General features: G+C 56.6%; 1 protein-coding gene across 1 annotated transcript in view; it reads right to left on the reverse strand.

The window, feature by feature from the left end:
• LMTK3 (lemur tyrosine kinase 3) overlaps positions 1–16,535 on the reverse strand; it is a 23,709-nt gene extending 7,174 nt beyond the window's left edge. Inside the window, exons 1-12 of the mRNA XM_006868163.1 lie at positions 16,429–16,535; positions 15,424–15,557; positions 15,023–15,173; positions 14,286–14,362; positions 13,693–13,811; positions 9,766–9,853; positions 9,053–9,201; positions 8,121–8,205; positions 7,913–8,034; positions 7,678–7,827; positions 4,818–7,312; positions 1,687–2,090 (exon numbers count right to left, since the gene is read on the reverse strand). Of these exons, the coding sequence (XP_006868225.1) occupies positions 1,687–2,090; positions 4,818–7,312; positions 7,678–7,827; positions 7,913–8,034; positions 8,121–8,205; positions 9,053–9,201; positions 9,766–9,853; positions 13,693–13,811; positions 14,286–14,362; positions 15,023–15,173; positions 15,424–15,557; positions 16,429–16,504 (4,050 nt within the window). The 5' untranslated portion in view covers positions 16,505–16,535. The remainder of the gene's footprint in view (positions 1–1,686; positions 2,091–4,817; positions 7,313–7,677; positions 7,828–7,912; positions 8,035–8,120; positions 8,206–9,052; positions 9,202–9,765; positions 9,854–13,692; positions 13,812–14,285; positions 14,363–15,022; positions 15,174–15,423; positions 15,558–16,428) is intronic.
• Between the last annotated feature and the right edge of the window lie 259 nt (positions 16,536–16,794).

Here is a 16,794-nt window from a genome sequence, read left to right on the forward strand (position 1 = left end):
CCTGATGATCCAGGGTACTGCTAACCGGGCACACACTGCTCCCTGCCTCAGTTTTCCTCATCTGTAACTCTGGTAGTCCATGGTACTTTCAATATTCTTCTTCAACACCGTAATTCCAATGCATCAAATTCTTCTCTGGTCTTCCTTATTCATTGTCCAACTTGCACATGCATATGAGATCATTGGAAATACCATGGCTTGGGTCAGGTGTACCTTAGTTCTCAAAATGACATCTTTGGTTTTTAACACAGTGAAGAGGTCTTTTGCAGCAGATTTCCCTAGTGCAACATGCCATTTGATTATTTCTTTTTCTCTCTCTTCCTTCCTTCCTTCTTTCTTTATTACCGTCCTGCAGTGGCTTTATAGGATAAGCACTAGACTGTGAACCACAAAGTGTTGGTTTGAGCCCATCAGCTGCTCCGAAAGAGAAGGATGAGGTTTTCTGCTCCCACAAAAGATTTAAAGCCTTGAAAACCCTCTTTTGGGTTGCTATGAGTAGAAACTGACTCAAGGCGCTTAACATCCTGTAGCCATTGATACTATGATCTTCATCTAACCCAGCTTCTTGGATTATTTGCTCAGCATACAGATTGAATAAATATGGTAAAAGGATACACCATATCTTAAACCATTTGGTATCCCCTTGTTCTGTTCCAATGACTGTCTCTTGGTTTATGTACAAGTTCCTTATGAGCACAAGTCTTTTGGATTTCCCATTCTTTGCAATGTCATCCATAACTTATTATAATTCACACAGTAGAATGCCTTAGTTTAGTCAACCAAGCACAGGTAAAATATCTTTCTGGTAATCTCTGCTTTCAGCCAAGATCCATCTGAAGTCAGCAAAGATATCCCTAGTTCCACATCTCTTCTGAATCCAGCTTAAATTTCCGGCAACTCCATCCCTGTTGTTAAGTGCTGCGGCGTCCGTTCTGACTTCAGTGACCCTATATAGGGTTTCCATCTTTCACCGTTCCAAAACTCTCTCCTAGAGCCTGGTGTAGCACTGTGGATTAATGCTCTGGATTTCAAGTCAGTTTGAACTGCAAGGTCGGTGGTTCAAGCTCATCAGCCGCTCCTCGGAAACCCTATACAGGGTCACTATGGGTTGGAGCTGACTGGATGGCACTTAACAACAGAGGGCCTGTTCAACATCCTAGATCCCTCCCCAAATTCCACCAGACTCCATCCCTATCCAAACTACGTTCTAATCCTAATCAAGTTTTTTCCACAGGTTTCCAGACCGCGTCTCTCCTTGCCCTCCACTCCTTGCCAGGGTCACAGGCCTCACCCCATCCTCTGGCCCCATCCCAAGTAGGGTACCTCACACCAACTCAGGATCCATTACCCCAGCTGGTCTCTGCACAGGTTCTATCCACACCTTCCAAGACCTGTCCAAGGACCGCCTTTAGTCTAGGCTCCGCCCACAAAACAGACTTTGCCCTAAACTTACAGGACTCTTTAGTCCTTAGATCCTGCCCTTCCTCCAAGTCCTGCCCCTTTCCTTAGCCTGTCTCTAGTAGGCCCCGCCCACTTCCCCGGGCCCCTCCTCCACCCAGAACTTGGAGTCCTTTTAGACCCGCCCCCCATATTGAGCTCCGCCTTCCCCCAGACCACGCCCCTCCAAGGACCCACCCCACGCCGGACTCCACCTTCTTACGGTACCCGCGCCCGCTAGATGTTTACCTGGTCGAAGAGGTAGACGGTCACGTCCCCGTGGAAGGAGACCATCTTGCGTTTCCTCTCCAGCTCGCTGTCCTCGGGCTCGTCGGCCCCGCGCGGCGACTTGAGCAGCCCCCGCAGCGGGCGGGCCGCGTCCGCGTCGGCGTTGCTCACCACGACGGGTACCGGGGCTGCCCGCGCCCTCCCGGGGCCCAGCGGCCCCGCCGCGTCCACCGCCGCCTCGTCCTCCTCCTCCTCGTCCTCGTCCTCCCCGTCCTCCTCCGCCGGCCCCGGCGACCCCGCCCCGCCGGCCTCCCCGCCAGCCGCCCCGGCGTCCGCGACCTCCCACGAGGGTCGCCGTGGGCCGGGCCCCGGGAATGGGGTGAGCGTGAGGGGCGGCAGCGCCAGCGAGAGGCGGGACAGCTTGGCTGTGAGGGGAGAGACCAGGTGAGCCCTTGCCCTGGGGAAAACTGAAGCAAGACCTCCCACCTAACTGGGTGTCCTCAGGTTAGCCCTCGGAACAATCTAGGCCTCAGTTTCCCCCGTGTGAGATGAAGGACTGCACTGGGCCTGTCTCCATCCAGGGTGGGAGAGATCTTTCCCCTACTTGTGTTTAACCCTACATAGCTCCCCAGTGCCCACACCATAAAGCCCTAATTTCTCCCAGTGGGCTCGAGTACCCTGACCCAGCTGAGATCTTCAAGCTATCTCTTCGTTTCATTCTAATTTGACATCCATCTGGCCATCTGGGGTCCTTCCCCATTCCTCCCACCTCTAGAGCCTGTTCCAATGGCCTGGACCACCCTTTTCTAAGTTATGCCTGCCTTCAGAGTTTTCCTAAGAGATCAGGTGCGGCCACCTGTTCTGTGACCCCATTGCACAGAGTACCTCTTGTTTTGAGCAGATTACTTCCATGTGTAACTGAAGTTCTGTGGAGATGCGATCAATGTTTGTCCCTCACAGAACACAGACCCAGTCAGCTCACTCAGGGTGCAGCCCCAAGCACATAGAAGCACTCATTCAATATTTGTAGGATTAGCAAATGGATGTCCTCTGCTGTGTGACATTCAACAAGGCACTTTCCTTCTAAGGTCCTCATTTGCCAAACTTGGGGCATCTGGAAAGGTCCCTTTCCTGCCCTAGGATTTTTGGATCTGTCTGATGGGGTGGGGTAGGGGTGGAGGAGGATTTCAGGTCCCTGTGGGAGGAAACCTGGCTTCGAATTCCAAGCCTACCCTGCTTGCTTGCTGTGTGTCCCTGGGCAAGTGGATCCACCTCTCTGAGCCTCTGCTTCCTCACTGGTAAATGGACAGGGGCCACTCATTCCTCCATTAGTGCATAAGTGAACTGGGTGCCGGGCCCTGTGGGGGAGGGGGAGGGCAATGGTGCAGAGGAGAGGAGGGTAAGGGGCAGGGCATGGAGAGAGATGGGTGTGGGCCAGGTCACGCTTCCGCCATCGTTCACTTTGCACTAACTTCACTGCTATTCTCTGTATGTGCTAAGCCAGTGACCATCTCAGAGCCCTCAGCCTGGAATCCTCTTCCTCCATATGTCCACTCAAACTGTTTCTCTCACTTCCTTCAGGTCTCCTCAAAAGTCATCTTCTTTGACCACCCATCTCATGGGGGTGGAATGGGGCACTGTATAGGGAAGCTATTAGGATGTCAGCCTTTAGAAATCAGAATGATTTCCGGAGGAAGAGGGAATTTGGGTGGGGTTTTGAAGGATGAGTTCACTGGTTGGACAAAGTAAAACCATTCTCACCCAACAACCCTGACCTCACCTAGATCCTCTGAGGCATCTTAGCTGCTCTTCTCCCTGACATTTTAATGTTGCCTGGTTGTCCATCCGTCTCTCCTCCACCCCAAGCTGGCCACAAACTTCCCACAACAACACAACCTCAAGGAAGTGGTAGGTAGTGTGCAACACCATGACCTTTGAGGGAAGAAAGTTCTGGGCCCAGCCCACTCAGGGCTCCCTGACTTCCACCCACTAAGCTACCGGCTCCTCTGGAATACAGAGACGCAGCACTTCCCTCTAGTATGGCAGTGGGGTACCTGACAGTAGGCAGCCCACCCAACCAATAGAAGCTGTCATTACTATTGATCCCCTTGGCTCCGACTGCCTCCTGCTCATATGAATCATTCATAACTTTCATACCGGTATTTTGACAGAACCACAGTTCTTATGTCCACATCTAAATAGGGACTTTTATCTTCATCTTCCACTTCTCTTAAAGTGTTGTGTGTACCAGGGGCAAAGTAGGGTCTGAACACCCCTGGGGTCCCAGCCTTCGGCAGGCACATGGGAGGCCATGGGGCTCAGCTTGTTGGAAAGCCCGGCCTTTCTCTGAATTGGTTACAACCATCACAAGAGGAGTCCTGGTGTGGCACTATAGGATAAGCACTAGGATGCTAAACACAAGGTTGGTGGTTCAAACCCACCAGCCGCTCCTCTGAAACCCTATACAGGGTTGCTATAAATTGGAATGGACTTGACAACACTTCACAACAACATCATCACAAGGGAAAAGAGGCAGATTTGCCAACCACACCAAAACTCCAATGCCATAGCCGTTAAGTCGACTCTCGGTCATGGCGCCCCCATGTGTTCCAGAGTAGAACTGCTCCATGGGGTTTTTGCGGCTGCCACTTGGCCAGGCCTTTATTTTGCAGTACTACTGGGTGAGTTTGAACTTCCAACTTTTGAGTTAGTGTTCTCTATCAGGTCGACATTTCCGAGAGTAGTTGAAAAGGAGCTAGGTAAAGCATTTCCTCCCTCACCTCCACCCACCTCCCCCAGCCCACTTCTTTCAGCTTCCTCTACTGCCTGGCCCCTGGGACATCTGAGTTTGAGACCTTTGACCTAAGTAAATGGCAATAAGAAAAGCAGCTGTTTACCAGAGCAAGTGTCAGGCTTTGGAAAGGCTAACACATTGAACCCTCACAACAACCTTAGGAGACAGTGCCATCAGCGCCAACCATTCTGGGAGACGGGGAGGGAAACCAAGGCACAGAAAAGTTGCATTCATTTGCCCGAGGTCACAGATTAAGGGAGGTGCAAAGGCAGGATCTGAACTCAGATGGGGTGTCTCCAAGATCTATCCTCTAGGAAAGCCCAGGCTTCTGCTCCCCTCAAACCAGTCACCTCCTCACCTTTGATCTGCTCGCTGTTCCCCTGGGGGGGTCCCAAGTCCAAGAACAGTCGTGGCATCTCGGGGCCCTTCCTCTCGGGCTTGAGGGGGTCCCCGTCTCCGCTGGGTGCCATGTCTCCGCCGACCCTGTTGTCTGGGGCCCCGGAGTCTCCCTCGGGGGCCACCTCCGGTCTGGCTTTCGGGGGCACTGGCTCCGGCCTCCTCTGCTGGACCTCCGGAGGTGGCAGGGGTGGCAGTGGCGGCTGTGGCCTCGTGCTGTCTGCCCACGCGGCCTTTGCGTCCACGCCGCTTCCGGGGCCGCCGCCGGGGGCCGTCCTCGTGCCCTCCGGGGCTCGGCCCCCACTCCCGGGGTCCAGCCTCCCAACCCCGAGGGCTCTCAGTGCCCCCCCAGTCTCGGGAGCTCTCCTCTGAGTCCCGGGGTCTGGCACCCCGCTCCTGGGGGCTGGGCCAGTGGGGCCAGGGGCCATCTCCTGGTCGTTCCCCGGTAAGGCTGCACCGGGCTCGGGGGCTGTCTCCAGTGGGGTCTCTAGGGCTGGCTCCCCGATCGTGGGGGCTGGTGCCCCACTCTCGGCTGTCTTCTCCCAGAGCCCCAGGGCTCTCCAAGGCCCAGTCTCTTGTGGCCTGTCCACCTTCCTGGGGAGGCTCAGGCCCCCATGCTCTGCCACCTTCTCCTCGCTCTTTGGGGATGTCAGTCCCCCATTCACCAGAATTTTCTCCATGGCCTCTGGGGACCTCAGCTCCCCATTCTGCAACTCCTCCTCCTTCCTTGGGGGTGTCAGCCCCCCATTCGCCAGCACTTTCTCTTCTCTCGCGGGGGCCCCCAGGTCCCCATTCTCTGCCACTGTCTTGTCGATGTCCGCAGGTCTCTGACCCCCGTTCTCCAACACTGTTACCCCGTTCACGGGCAGGCTCAGATCTTCGTTCAGGCTTGGGGCTTTCGGGCTGCCGCCCAGGACTGTGGGGTTTGGGGCTGTCTCTCTGTGCCCGGGGCCTCTCCCCATCTTCCTGGGCCCCGCCCCCTTGTCCCCCAGAAGGTTCCTTGTCACGTCCTCCCGTAGGGATACCAGCAGCTGCTCGGTGCTCACTTGAACCACGAAGGTCGGTTTCTCCCGGGTCCCCAGTAGTGCGAGGGGACCGGGGTCTGGGGGTGGCCGGGGCGCTCCCGGGTCGGGGGGTTCGGGGGGAGCCCGCGGCCGAGGGACCCCTTCCTCCTCGGCTGCCCCCCCGCCTGGGAAAGCTCCCTCGGGGGAAAAAGGGGTCTCCGTCTCGTAGCCGCTGTCCGCTGGCTTGGGGCCCGGTGAGGACAGGCCCGAGCCTGGACTGGCCACGGCCGACGAGGGGTCGGGGGACGCGGCCGGGTCCACGGGGGCCCGGGGAGGTGGCGGCGGGGGGGGGGGGGCGGGGGGGGGCCCCCGCCCGGGGGACTGGGGGGCGGCTGCCCCCATGAGGGGGTCCAGAAATTCGGGGGGGGCCAAAGCAGGGGGGGCCATAGGCAAGTCTGCTAGGGAACCCCTTTCTGCTCGCAAAGATGAGTCGTCCTCTGGGGGGTGGGGACAGCCCAGGGCAGGGTGGCCCCCCCAGCCAGCTACAGCATCTCCCCGCTCCAGTGGCAGACAGGAGCAAGCCCCCTCGCGGCTGCACAAGGGGCAGGGGAGGGGACCACGGCGGCTGGGTCCACCCCCAAGGCTGCTGCTGCCCTCCCCCGGGGAGCTGCCCTCCTCTTCTTCCTCCTCGGCCCATGGGGCGGTGCCCCGCTCCCCCAGTACCTCGGCAGGGTCCCCGGCAAGGGTCTCCCCGGCGCCCCGGCCCTCGGGGTCCCAGCCGCTCAGGAGAAAACCACCTGTGGCCGAGGCCTGGGCCGGGAAGGACCGGGGTGCCGGGAAGAGGGGCGAGGCCCAGGTCTCGGACACCAGCTGGGGGACCTCCGAGCGGACCTGGGGGGGCTGGGGGGCAGGCACTCCCGGGTCCAGGGGGTCCCAGTCATTAGGGAAGAGGGGCTCAGGTGGGGAGCCGTGCTCCTCCAGGCGGATATAATACTCGCTGCCCACAGAAGGGCTTCGTGCACTAATGACCGGAAGTACGCTGGGGGTGGACAGGGCCTCATAGAAGGGATTTGAGGGATTGGCATGGGGTGCTGGAGGTGCAGATGCTGGCTGCCAGGGGGGTGCCCCTCCACCCCGCCCTGCCCCGCGCCGAGCCTTTTCCCATAGGCACTCGAGGTTGAGGCCTCGGCTGCTTTCGGTGACCGTGAGCACATCGTCTGGGTCAGCCCCAGGGAAACCATCCAGAAGGGGGAAGGGAGAGGACAGGGTCCCTGGGCGGGGTGCAGTGTGCGATGGGGGCCAGGGCCAGGGGAAGGGGCCATCTCTAGGTGGGGGTGGGGGTGGGGGTGGCCTTGGAGGCCGCTCGGAGAGCAGGTAGGTGAGCTGCAATTGGAGGTCAGAAGCTGAGGGTCGCTGGGCAGGCGGCCGCCAGCAAGATTGCAGGATGTCGTACCTGGGGGAGGGCGGGGTGTAAGTGTGGCAGGGACCCAGAGCAAGAAGGTGGCAGAAACCCGGAAAGAGACCCAGAGAGGGGGGGTGTGGAGAGGTGGGTGTGGGGTAACGATGGGTAAGGTGGTTTGGGAATTGGAATTCTGACCAACAGGTGCAGAAATAACCTTTTAGGGTCAGCGAAACTAGGAGTCAAATAAATCCCAGCTCGGCCCTTCATGCCCTAGTGTCCCCTGAGTCCCCAACTGCAATAGGAGAGTGAGGATGTCTCTTTGTCACTCTGGGGGTTGTAGTAAGTGGTGAGTGAGACTCGAGGTGGGGTGAGGATGAGGAAGGCAGGCCGGGGTCCTAAGCCAGAGCCCCTCTCACCAGTAGTCGGCATAGGGCAGCTTGAGCCGCGGGCGGGCCAGCTTGACGTGCTGCTGGCGGACCACGAAGGCGAGGACCTCCTCATCCGACAGGTGGCGATAAGGCTGCGCCCCGAACTCAAAGAGCTCCCACAGGGTCACCCCCAGGGACCTGCATTGAAGAGAGGGCTCAGAGCCCCGCCCGGGCCCTCCTGGACACTCCCCCACCCCGACCCCAGCGGCTGGGGTCCCCTCACCAGATGTTACTCTCGCGGCTCTGATCCACGACCATGAAGGTCCCCTGCAGTTCCCCTAGTAGCTCGGGCGCTGCCCAGCGCAGTGGGATCCACAGGCGCTCCGGGGTCAGGTAGTAGTCCTCCTGGGGGGTGGGGCACGGTCAGACAGCTGTGCGGGGGTGGGGTGGGGGGCCCGCAGCCCCCTGTCCCAACCACGGACGGCCCCCACCTTGTAGTTGTTGTGGGCAAGACCATAGTCTCCAATGCGTACGGTGAGGTCAGAAGTCAGCAGACAGTTGCGAAGGGCCAGATCACTAGGGGCAGACCGGGTGGGGGTGTGAGCAGGAAAGGGGGGCAGCCTGGGCCAACCCATTTTCTTGAGAGTCCTCCCCTTCCCTTTGAAGACTTCCCCCTGGCTTCACCTTCTTCAAGGAGCTCTGGTAGTGCAGTGGGTTAAGAACTGAGCTGTTAACCTCAAGGTCAGCGGTTCAAACCCACCCGCCGCTTCATGGGAGAAAGATGAGTGACTCAGTGTGCTCCCCTGAAGATTTAGTCTTGGAAACCTTGTGGCTTTTCTGCTCTGTCCTACAGGGTTCACTAAGAGTCAGAATCCACTGGACTGCAGTGGTTGGTTGCTCCTCCTCCAGCTCCTCCCCTGACTACCTGATTCCTTCCCTTTTTCCGCCTGTTCCATCTCTTCCTTTTCAGACTCTTTCCCCTTCCTCACCTACCCTTCTGCCTTTGACTCCGCCTCCTGAAGCTCATCCTCTGCTTCTGACTCCTCCCCTTTCCCCTCCTCTCCGCCCTCTCCATCCTCCCCAGACTTCACCCTTCTTGACTTCTCCCTTAGCTCCTTCCCTCTTCTGAGTCTTCCCCTTCCTGGCCCCTCTAGTCCTCCCGAACCCTTCTCCTCTGCGGACTCCCCTCTGTCTCCTGACTCCTCGCCCCCTTCTTGACTGCTTCTGACTCCTCCCTCGACCCCCCCACATCCGTCCCAGATGCCTTTTCTTGCACTTCTGCTTTCTGACAACATCAGCGTTCCTTTATCTCCACCACCCCCCCCATTTACTGGCCCCTCCTACAGGCTGCCCTCCCTACTTTGGGCTTTTCCATCCCCTCAGCAATCCTGCCCTCCTGCCTTTATACCGCCCACCCACCTACCTGTGCACGTAATTGTGGGAGTGCAGGTGCGCTAGCCCACGGGCGATCTCTAGGCCCATCCTCTGCAGCGTCCGCAGATCTCTAGGTGGCAGCTCAGGAGACAGGCCTTCAGGGGGCCGCTGGGCCCGCAGGTATCGCTTCAGGTCTCCCTAGGGCGGTGGGCAGACAGGGAAGGTCAGTACATGAACCCCTCCCTGGCACGCACACCTCCAACCAATCTGAAGCTAGGTGGATAATCTCTGCGCTCTGCAGGCAGCCCTGCTAAATCTGGTGCACCCGCTGGTTAGAGAACCTACATCCCGGAGTTCGGGTCGTGTCAGGCACAGCCATCTTCATTTATACCCAGTTCCAACTCAGCCACCCCACATAGGGTTTCCAAGGTGCGCCGATAGGTTTGAACTGCAGTCCAGTGCTTATCAAACAGCACCACACCAGGACTCCAGTGATATGTATGAGAGGGGCTTCAAAACGTTCATGGAAAATTGGAATGAAGACTTCGTGGAATTTTTCCACCAACGATTTGAATCCTTGTATGTACACAGTACGTAAATGCTCAATAAAAGTTAATGGATGGCATACAGCTGTCACCATGAGAATAGTGAGGAGGAAGTTACTGACAAGCACCCCTAAGACTTCTACGTGCCCCCAGCCAGCACCTGCTTCATCCAGCTCCCCTCATCCCCACCCCATCCAACCTCCCCCACGCCCCTCACCAGCTGACAGAACTCCATGATCAGCAAAAAGGGAAGCGTCTCCACACACAGGCCCAGGCACTGGAGGATGTTGGGGTGCTGCAGGCTTCTGGGGTGAGGGCAAGGGGCTATGTCAGAGAAGCAGCCCCTTTGCATCCCATTCAGCCCACCCCAGGGTCCCACCTGACCCTCAACAAAACCAAACTGCTGCTACACCACCCCAGCATCCACTCCACCAAACCCCACTCACTCCTCAGGACCCCCAGGTATCTCTCTCTCCTCACCTTTCCTCACCCCTCTCCTCTCCTCGGTCCCCATAGCCCTGGTTCAATCCTGGCTCAATCCCCACACAACAGGTACCCACTTAGGTGCCCAGTCCTTGCAATTCCTGTTCTCTCCTGGAAAACACTTTCTCTTCGTCAAAGTGCTCCCTGACCCTCAGACCTCAGCTTCCTCTCTCCAAAAACCTCTCACTGCCCCCCCAGTACTGAGATGGGTTTCCTTTATGCTCACACTGTGGGTAAGTCAGGCTCAGGGGTAGGGAGCAGGGGCAGGGGCGGGGGAAGTTTGAATCCTGCCTCTACCTTTCCCAGGTTGGTGAACTCAGAGAAGGCATTTCACTGCTCCCTGCCTCAGTTTTCCTCATCTGTAACAGGGAGCAGTAATAGTAATTGCCTTCTGTGGTTATGGAGAGGAATTTGATGTGATCAGAAATTGCATGAGACCATGAAGGGAGAGACCCCATGGGATATAGTCCTTGTAGTTTGAATGGAAACAGTTTTTTTCCTTGGACTTTATTTCCTTCTGGCCTTGCATTTTCACTGGATTCTAGACAGGCTCACTCTCAGAGGCCTTCTTCCTTTGCACCTATCTTCTGTTTCCCTCGCCTTCAGCACGGTTCCCAAGATGCTTGGCACGACTGTTTCCTTCCCTGGGACCCTGTCTGAAGCGACCCCTTCCCACTATCTCTTTCACCAAATATTGTAATTTTCATCACATTTCTAATCATTCTCTGATACTTTTTTCCCATCTCTTCACTTACTTATTGTTTGTGTCAAGGATTGAGGGCCCTTCGTTCACATCCGAGTCCCCAGTGCCTGGACTGGGAAGAGTTCAAGGAGGTCCCTGGGTGGCACGAACGTTTTGCATACTCAACTCCTAACCTAAAGGCTGGCAGTTCAAGCCCACCCAGAGGAGCCATGAAAGAAAGGCCTGTAGATCTACTTCCATAAAGATAGATCGCTGCTGTCTTTCACCGTCCAATGGATTCTGACTCTCAGCGCACCCACGTGACCGACAGGAACTGCCCCATAGGGTTTTCTAGACTGTCATCTTTCCTGAAGCAGATTGCCACGTCTTTCTCTTACGGAGCCTTGGAATGGGTTCTGACGCCTAACCTTTCAATGAGCGGTCAAGGGCTCAACCTCTGCACCAGCAGGGCTCCTGTGAAGATTCCAGCCAAGAAGAAAACCGTGTGGAACACAGTTCTGCCCTGGCATGCAGGGGGTGCCAGGAACCACAAGAGCAATTCCCTTTTTGTGTTTTTTAACGGGCTTAATACTAACGTCTAGGGTTTACGGGGATAATGAAAACATCCCATCCTTGCAGCTTAGGCTTGGCCCAGGTGCCTAGGAAGTGGAACTCTACCTTGTCCAACTGGCCTCTACCAGAGTTCCAATCCCAACTCTTCCGCCGACTTTGTGCTTTGCCTGTCAATAAACCAAACCTGCTGCCGTCCAGTCAACTGGCCTCATAACCACCCTATAGAACACAGTGAAGTGCACCCTAGGGGGCCCAAGGCTGTGAATCTTGATGGAAGCGGATCACTAGGACTGTTCTCCCGCAGAGTGGCTAGTGGGTTTGAACCACTGACCTTTTGGTTAGCAGCCTAGAGCTTAACAACTTCTCCACTAGGGCTTCTTGTAACCTTCTTAAAAGGGGGAGAATAGTACCTGCTGTGCCTACTTGGTCAAGAGCCATCTGGCACACATTGGGGCCATAAATAAATAAAAATGCCCAGGGCTTCCAACATGGCCCAGTGGGGGTGGGTGGACAGGGAGACAGATGAGAAGGAAGCTTGTATTTACTAAACACCGACTTGTCACAGCTGAAGTCAGCCACTTCCACTATCAAATCCTCCCCAGGGCCCTGTTAGGAGGAGGATGCCCCTTGTTTAATCCAGGAGGCTCAGAGAGCTACAGTGATTTGTCCAAGGTTACACAACAGAGCTGGGATTGGATTCAGGTCTGCAGTTTATTCAGCAAACGATTTCACAGAGCCATTGGCCCTTGCACAACAAGACCCTGAGCTGCTAGCCTGGGACTGATCTGTGCAACGAAACTTTCTATGCAGGTGGACATGCCTTCAATTCACCATGTCCTACACAAGTGGCCTAGGGACACATGAGATGTGGGGTGTGTGCTAGAGGAAGGGAATCTTGCATTTTATCTCATTTTCTTTCACCTCTGTCTCAATTGGCACATATGGTGAGTGGCTCCCATCCCAGGTCTAGGGTGAGACAGGTTAAGAAGTGAAAGAATGATGGATTGAGACAGGTGCTGGAAATCACATGAGATGGCATGATGGGGTAGTTCAGAGACCTCTCAGACTGGGGGTTGGGGAAGGTTCTCTGAGCTGAGGCCTGAAGGAAGGAAAACCCAAAACCAAGCCCATCATCAAATTGATTCCAATGCATAGCAACCTTGCTCAGGGTTTCTGAGGCTGTAAATTTTTATGGGAACAGAAAGCCTCATCTTTCTCCTGTGCAGTGACTGGTGGGTTTGAACTGTCCACCTTTCAGTTAGCAGTCCTTATCCTACAGAGGCACTAGGGCTCCTTAAAAGAGGGGAAGGAGCCTCAATTTTAAAGCAGGGGGTCAATGAGCAGGGAGCAATATTCGAGGCTAAGGGTGGAGAACCTTTTTTTTTTTTTTGCCAAAATTTGTAACATCATTTGTGGGTCTTGTGACCCTCAAAGTCACAGCTCTTCTGATAACTTGCTCCTTTCATGACAGGGTGCTCATGACCTCACAAGTCAAAATGCATGTCACATCCTTTGGGGGTCCTTAAAGAGCCCTGATGATCCAGGGTACTGCTAACCGGGCACACTCATGGGCCACGCCAAGGGAAAAAGAGGAGGTGGTTTGCTCCTGTAAAGATCCACAGCTGTAGAAACTGTAGGGAACAGTCTGACCTTGTCCCATTAGGTTGCTAGAAGTCGGATTTGACTCAAAGGCAGTGTGTTTCGGGTGAGTTCCAGTAGCCCTTAAAGTACAGGGGAGATGGACAAGCGAAGGAACAGGGTCCTGACCTCCCAGGCTAGCCGGAGGGGAGGACAAAGTTCCTCAGTGGTCATCTTGGGTGTTAGCTCCGAGCTAATAGAATCACCATTCTATTTCTGCCTGCCCTCGTCTACAAGCAGCGTCCCAAGGGCAGGAACCGCCAACATGTACTCAGTACTTAACCCAGAATAATTGCTAAACATGCTCAGCTGCTAACCGGAAGTTGGTGGTTTGAGTCTACCTTGGAAGAAAAGCTTAATGATGTTCTGAAAAAGCCACTGAAAACCCCCTGACACATGTGATGGCGCCATGAGCTGAAACCGATGCGCCAGCACCTGCTGTCTTTTATTGGTTTAGTTAATTTTCTCAGCTACCTCTATAAGCGGACACCCACTCCCCGGGCTCACTGTCCAGCTACTGAGGTTCACAGTGGAGGTGAAGGCTGCCTCTCACTTGAGACCCCTGGCTTTGACTAGATGAAGAACCTAAGGCTTTGAGAGAGCAATCCTGTCTCCCTCTAGTGGCTGAATCAGAAAGAGACGCCAGAAGTCGAACCCAGATTGAACCCCACACTCTGCGCGTTCCACTCCCAAATGCCACCGCTAGGGGGCGCACGCTCAAACGTTTGGGCTTCAAGTGTCCACACTTGGTCAAAAGTCCTGTACTACCTGTATGGCTGGGCCTCGGAGATGAACTTGCGCTGCTCCAATGGCCCCGCGCTGGCTCGGAGTTCCTTCACCACCACTTGAGCTGGGGTGTAATCGGAGAAAATCTCCCCCAGGATAACCTGGTCGAGGGGGACCCAGGAGTCACCTCCACGCCCTTTCCTCAGCCCCATTCCCCAGAGACCAATTCTAGTCCACCGTACACGTCCCAATTTGCCCCTCCTTTCCCACTTCCCACTCTCTATCCCACCACCTTCGTCCCTCCATAGGGAAGTAGGGGGAGAGACTCACGGGCCCAGAGTCCGATGGACGCAGGGACGGATGGAAGGATGGACAGACGGATGCGTGGAGAGCCGGGTGGCGTGGCGGAGTGGTCGATGGAGTGAGGAATGAGGTGCTGACGGACAGATGTGGGCGGAGGGGCAGGCAGGAGCAGATGAGAGGTGAGCAAAGGCGCTCGGGATGGGTAGGTGGAGGGACGCAGTGGGGAGGGGCAGATGAGACGTGGTGACAGACTGCATGGGGGAATGGACACAGCAGAGGAGCACAGTCCCAGATAGTAGGGAGTCCTGCACCCCAACTTCAGCCCCACTCACCTTCCCAAACCAACCGTTCCCAATCTCCTGTAAGTAGCTGAGATGCTGGCGGCTAAGGCCCAGTGGAGTGGTCATGTCTGGGGGTGAGAAAGGGAGGCCCCTGAGCCTCTCTCCCCTCACAAGTGCTCACCAACACCATACTTCCAGGGCAGTATCTTTTCATTGGCTTCCCCCAACATTCCATAATGGGATCTCAGCTTACCCATTGGCTGTCTCCCTATATCCTGTTGCCTGATTTCTGCCTCCTTCATTGGCTGCCCACAAGATCCTAGCATCCAATCTGTTCTTTCTAAAATCCTGTGACGTGGTTTCAGCCTCCCATTGGCTGCGTTGAGACCGAGATGTAGGTTGACCTCACTATTGGTTGTCCCTCCCCTAACGGTCCCTCTGGTTTTGCATTGAGCAATGCCTCCCTCCCCACCCCCAAATAGTCCTTGGGTGGTGCAAATAGTGCTCGACTGCTAATGAAAGGTTGGAAGTTTGGATCCAGCCAAAGGTGCCTTAGAAGAAAAGCCTGGCGATCTGCTTTCCCCCAAATCAGTCATTGCAAACCCTCTGGAGCACATGGCGGCAGCCAGGAGGCAGACTCTCTCCATGGCAACTGTTTTGTGCCCCCCCCCCCCCAAGGTGATCGCGGTCTTCCTACTGGCTGCCCTTGGCCACTGCGGGAAGTTTCTGAGGTCCCACCCCTCTGTACCCGCGGACCGGGGAATCTCTGGTCCGGGCTGGGGCAGTACCTGAATGTGAAGGCTGTGGGGCAGGCATAGGCAAGGACACCTCAGCCAGTGGGAGAATGTAGACATCAGGTAGAGACTGTGAAGAGGACGTCTCCTCCGCTGGCGGAGTGTATTCCCCAGAGCAGTCCTCCCCTTCTGGGTTCTCAAATTCCTGGGGCCGGACGGGTGAAGGATGGAGCTGAGAGACTCGCCATCATCCTTCTGGAGTCCCCACCGTCCTCATAGCTGTTCCCCAATCCCCGCCCAATTGCCACCCAGGGTTTGCGATGTCGCACTAACTTCAGGTCCTCTAACTATCGGGTTCCCTAGCCCTTCCCCATACCTGCCACCTGGGTGGAGGGGAAAGGAACTTGATAGGGTCTTCCTCCCCACCTTGAATCCAACTCCACCATGCACCTCACCTTGAAACCGACATCGCCCCGTTTGCAGCACAGACAGGTGAGGAGGAGGAAGATGAAGGCCAGCAGGCCAGAGCAGGAAATGAGGACCACAGCGTATGGGGGAGCCAAAGGGGCGCGGCCCAGGGCAAATCCATCTGTGGGTAAAGGGCTGGGCTGGAGTCCAGGCTTCAAGTCCCTGCCTCCGGTACTCCATGCCCCGCCCACCTGGCAAGTCTTGGACTACAACGCCCATAATGCTCTGCCACCAGAGGCCTCTTGGCAGAGGAGCCGGATGGCCCGGGGAATCGTGGAAGTTGTAGTTTGGAGTCTTCCCAGGTGCTTGGGTGGGGGTCTGGCGGGGGGTCACTCCCTCTCTGCCCAAGCTTGTACGACCCCTACCCCAATCCCTCAATTTAGGTTTAGATATATTCCAGTGAGCATTAAGGGAAGGAGCCTGGAGCTACCAGGATTTAAAATATTCTTCCACTAGGCAGCCTCATTACTCCCTATTTGGGAAACACGATGAGCCCCCAACTGGAGACTAGGAGGTCCTTGCCCTTTGATGGGACCCTCCACTCCAGCTGAAGAGGTGGAGACTTGTCAATTTTGGGGAGTCTTGGACCACACGCATGTCCTATATCTCCAGCACAAGCCTCTGAGAAGGGAATTCCGCAAGCTCTGGGTCTCCTCCAAACCTGAACCAGCTCCCTGTGCTGTGTCCCCCTTAGAAGTAGTGCTCTGCCCTCTGCCCTCAGTCTTCCCAGAGGCCCTGCGCGTCCCCGACTCCTGTACACACCTGCACACGCGTGTGCACACACGTTGCTTAAGCGCACCCCCTCCCCGCCGCCCCCCAGCCTCCCACAGGCCCTGCTGACAGCGGCCCGTCCTCGCAGCTCCTCAGGCCCCGCGCGGCTATGGGAAAGACGCACAAACAGGTGAAGGGGACCAAGCCCCGCACACAGACCCTTGGGCAGGCCGCGATGGGGGCGGGGGCCGCCGGATTGGCCGATGGCCCGACAGACTCACCGGGGTGGGCCGGGGATGCCAGGCAGCCGGAGGCAGAGACGGCCGCGAGGAGGATGAAGGCGCTGGGGGCAGGCATCTTGGCGAGGATGGAAGGGAGGTGGAGGAGGTGGCGGCTGGGGAGGAGGGGGGGGCGGGCCCTCAGCCCCCAGCCATGGGGACCCGCGCGACCCTGGCCTCCCCCCGGCCCAGGAGAGGGGCAGGAGACGCAGGACAGGGGGAGGGAGGGGTTGCTTACTGGCTCAGGTACCCCCCTCCCCCTCTCTGAAGAGACAGACAGATGAAGGGACGGAGAGGCGGACAGAGGAGAGGAGCTGGGGAGCCGGGGTTGCTGGGGTGGGGGGGAGAGGGTAAGATGGGGGGGAGAGA

This window comes from Chrysochloris asiatica, unplaced genomic scaffold (assembly GCF_000296735.1).
Source record: "Chrysochloris asiatica unplaced genomic scaffold, ChrAsi1.0 scaffold00116, whole genome shotgun sequence".
NCBI classification, from domain to species: domain Eukaryota; kingdom Metazoa; phylum Chordata; class Mammalia; order Afrosoricida; family Chrysochloridae; genus Chrysochloris; species Chrysochloris asiatica.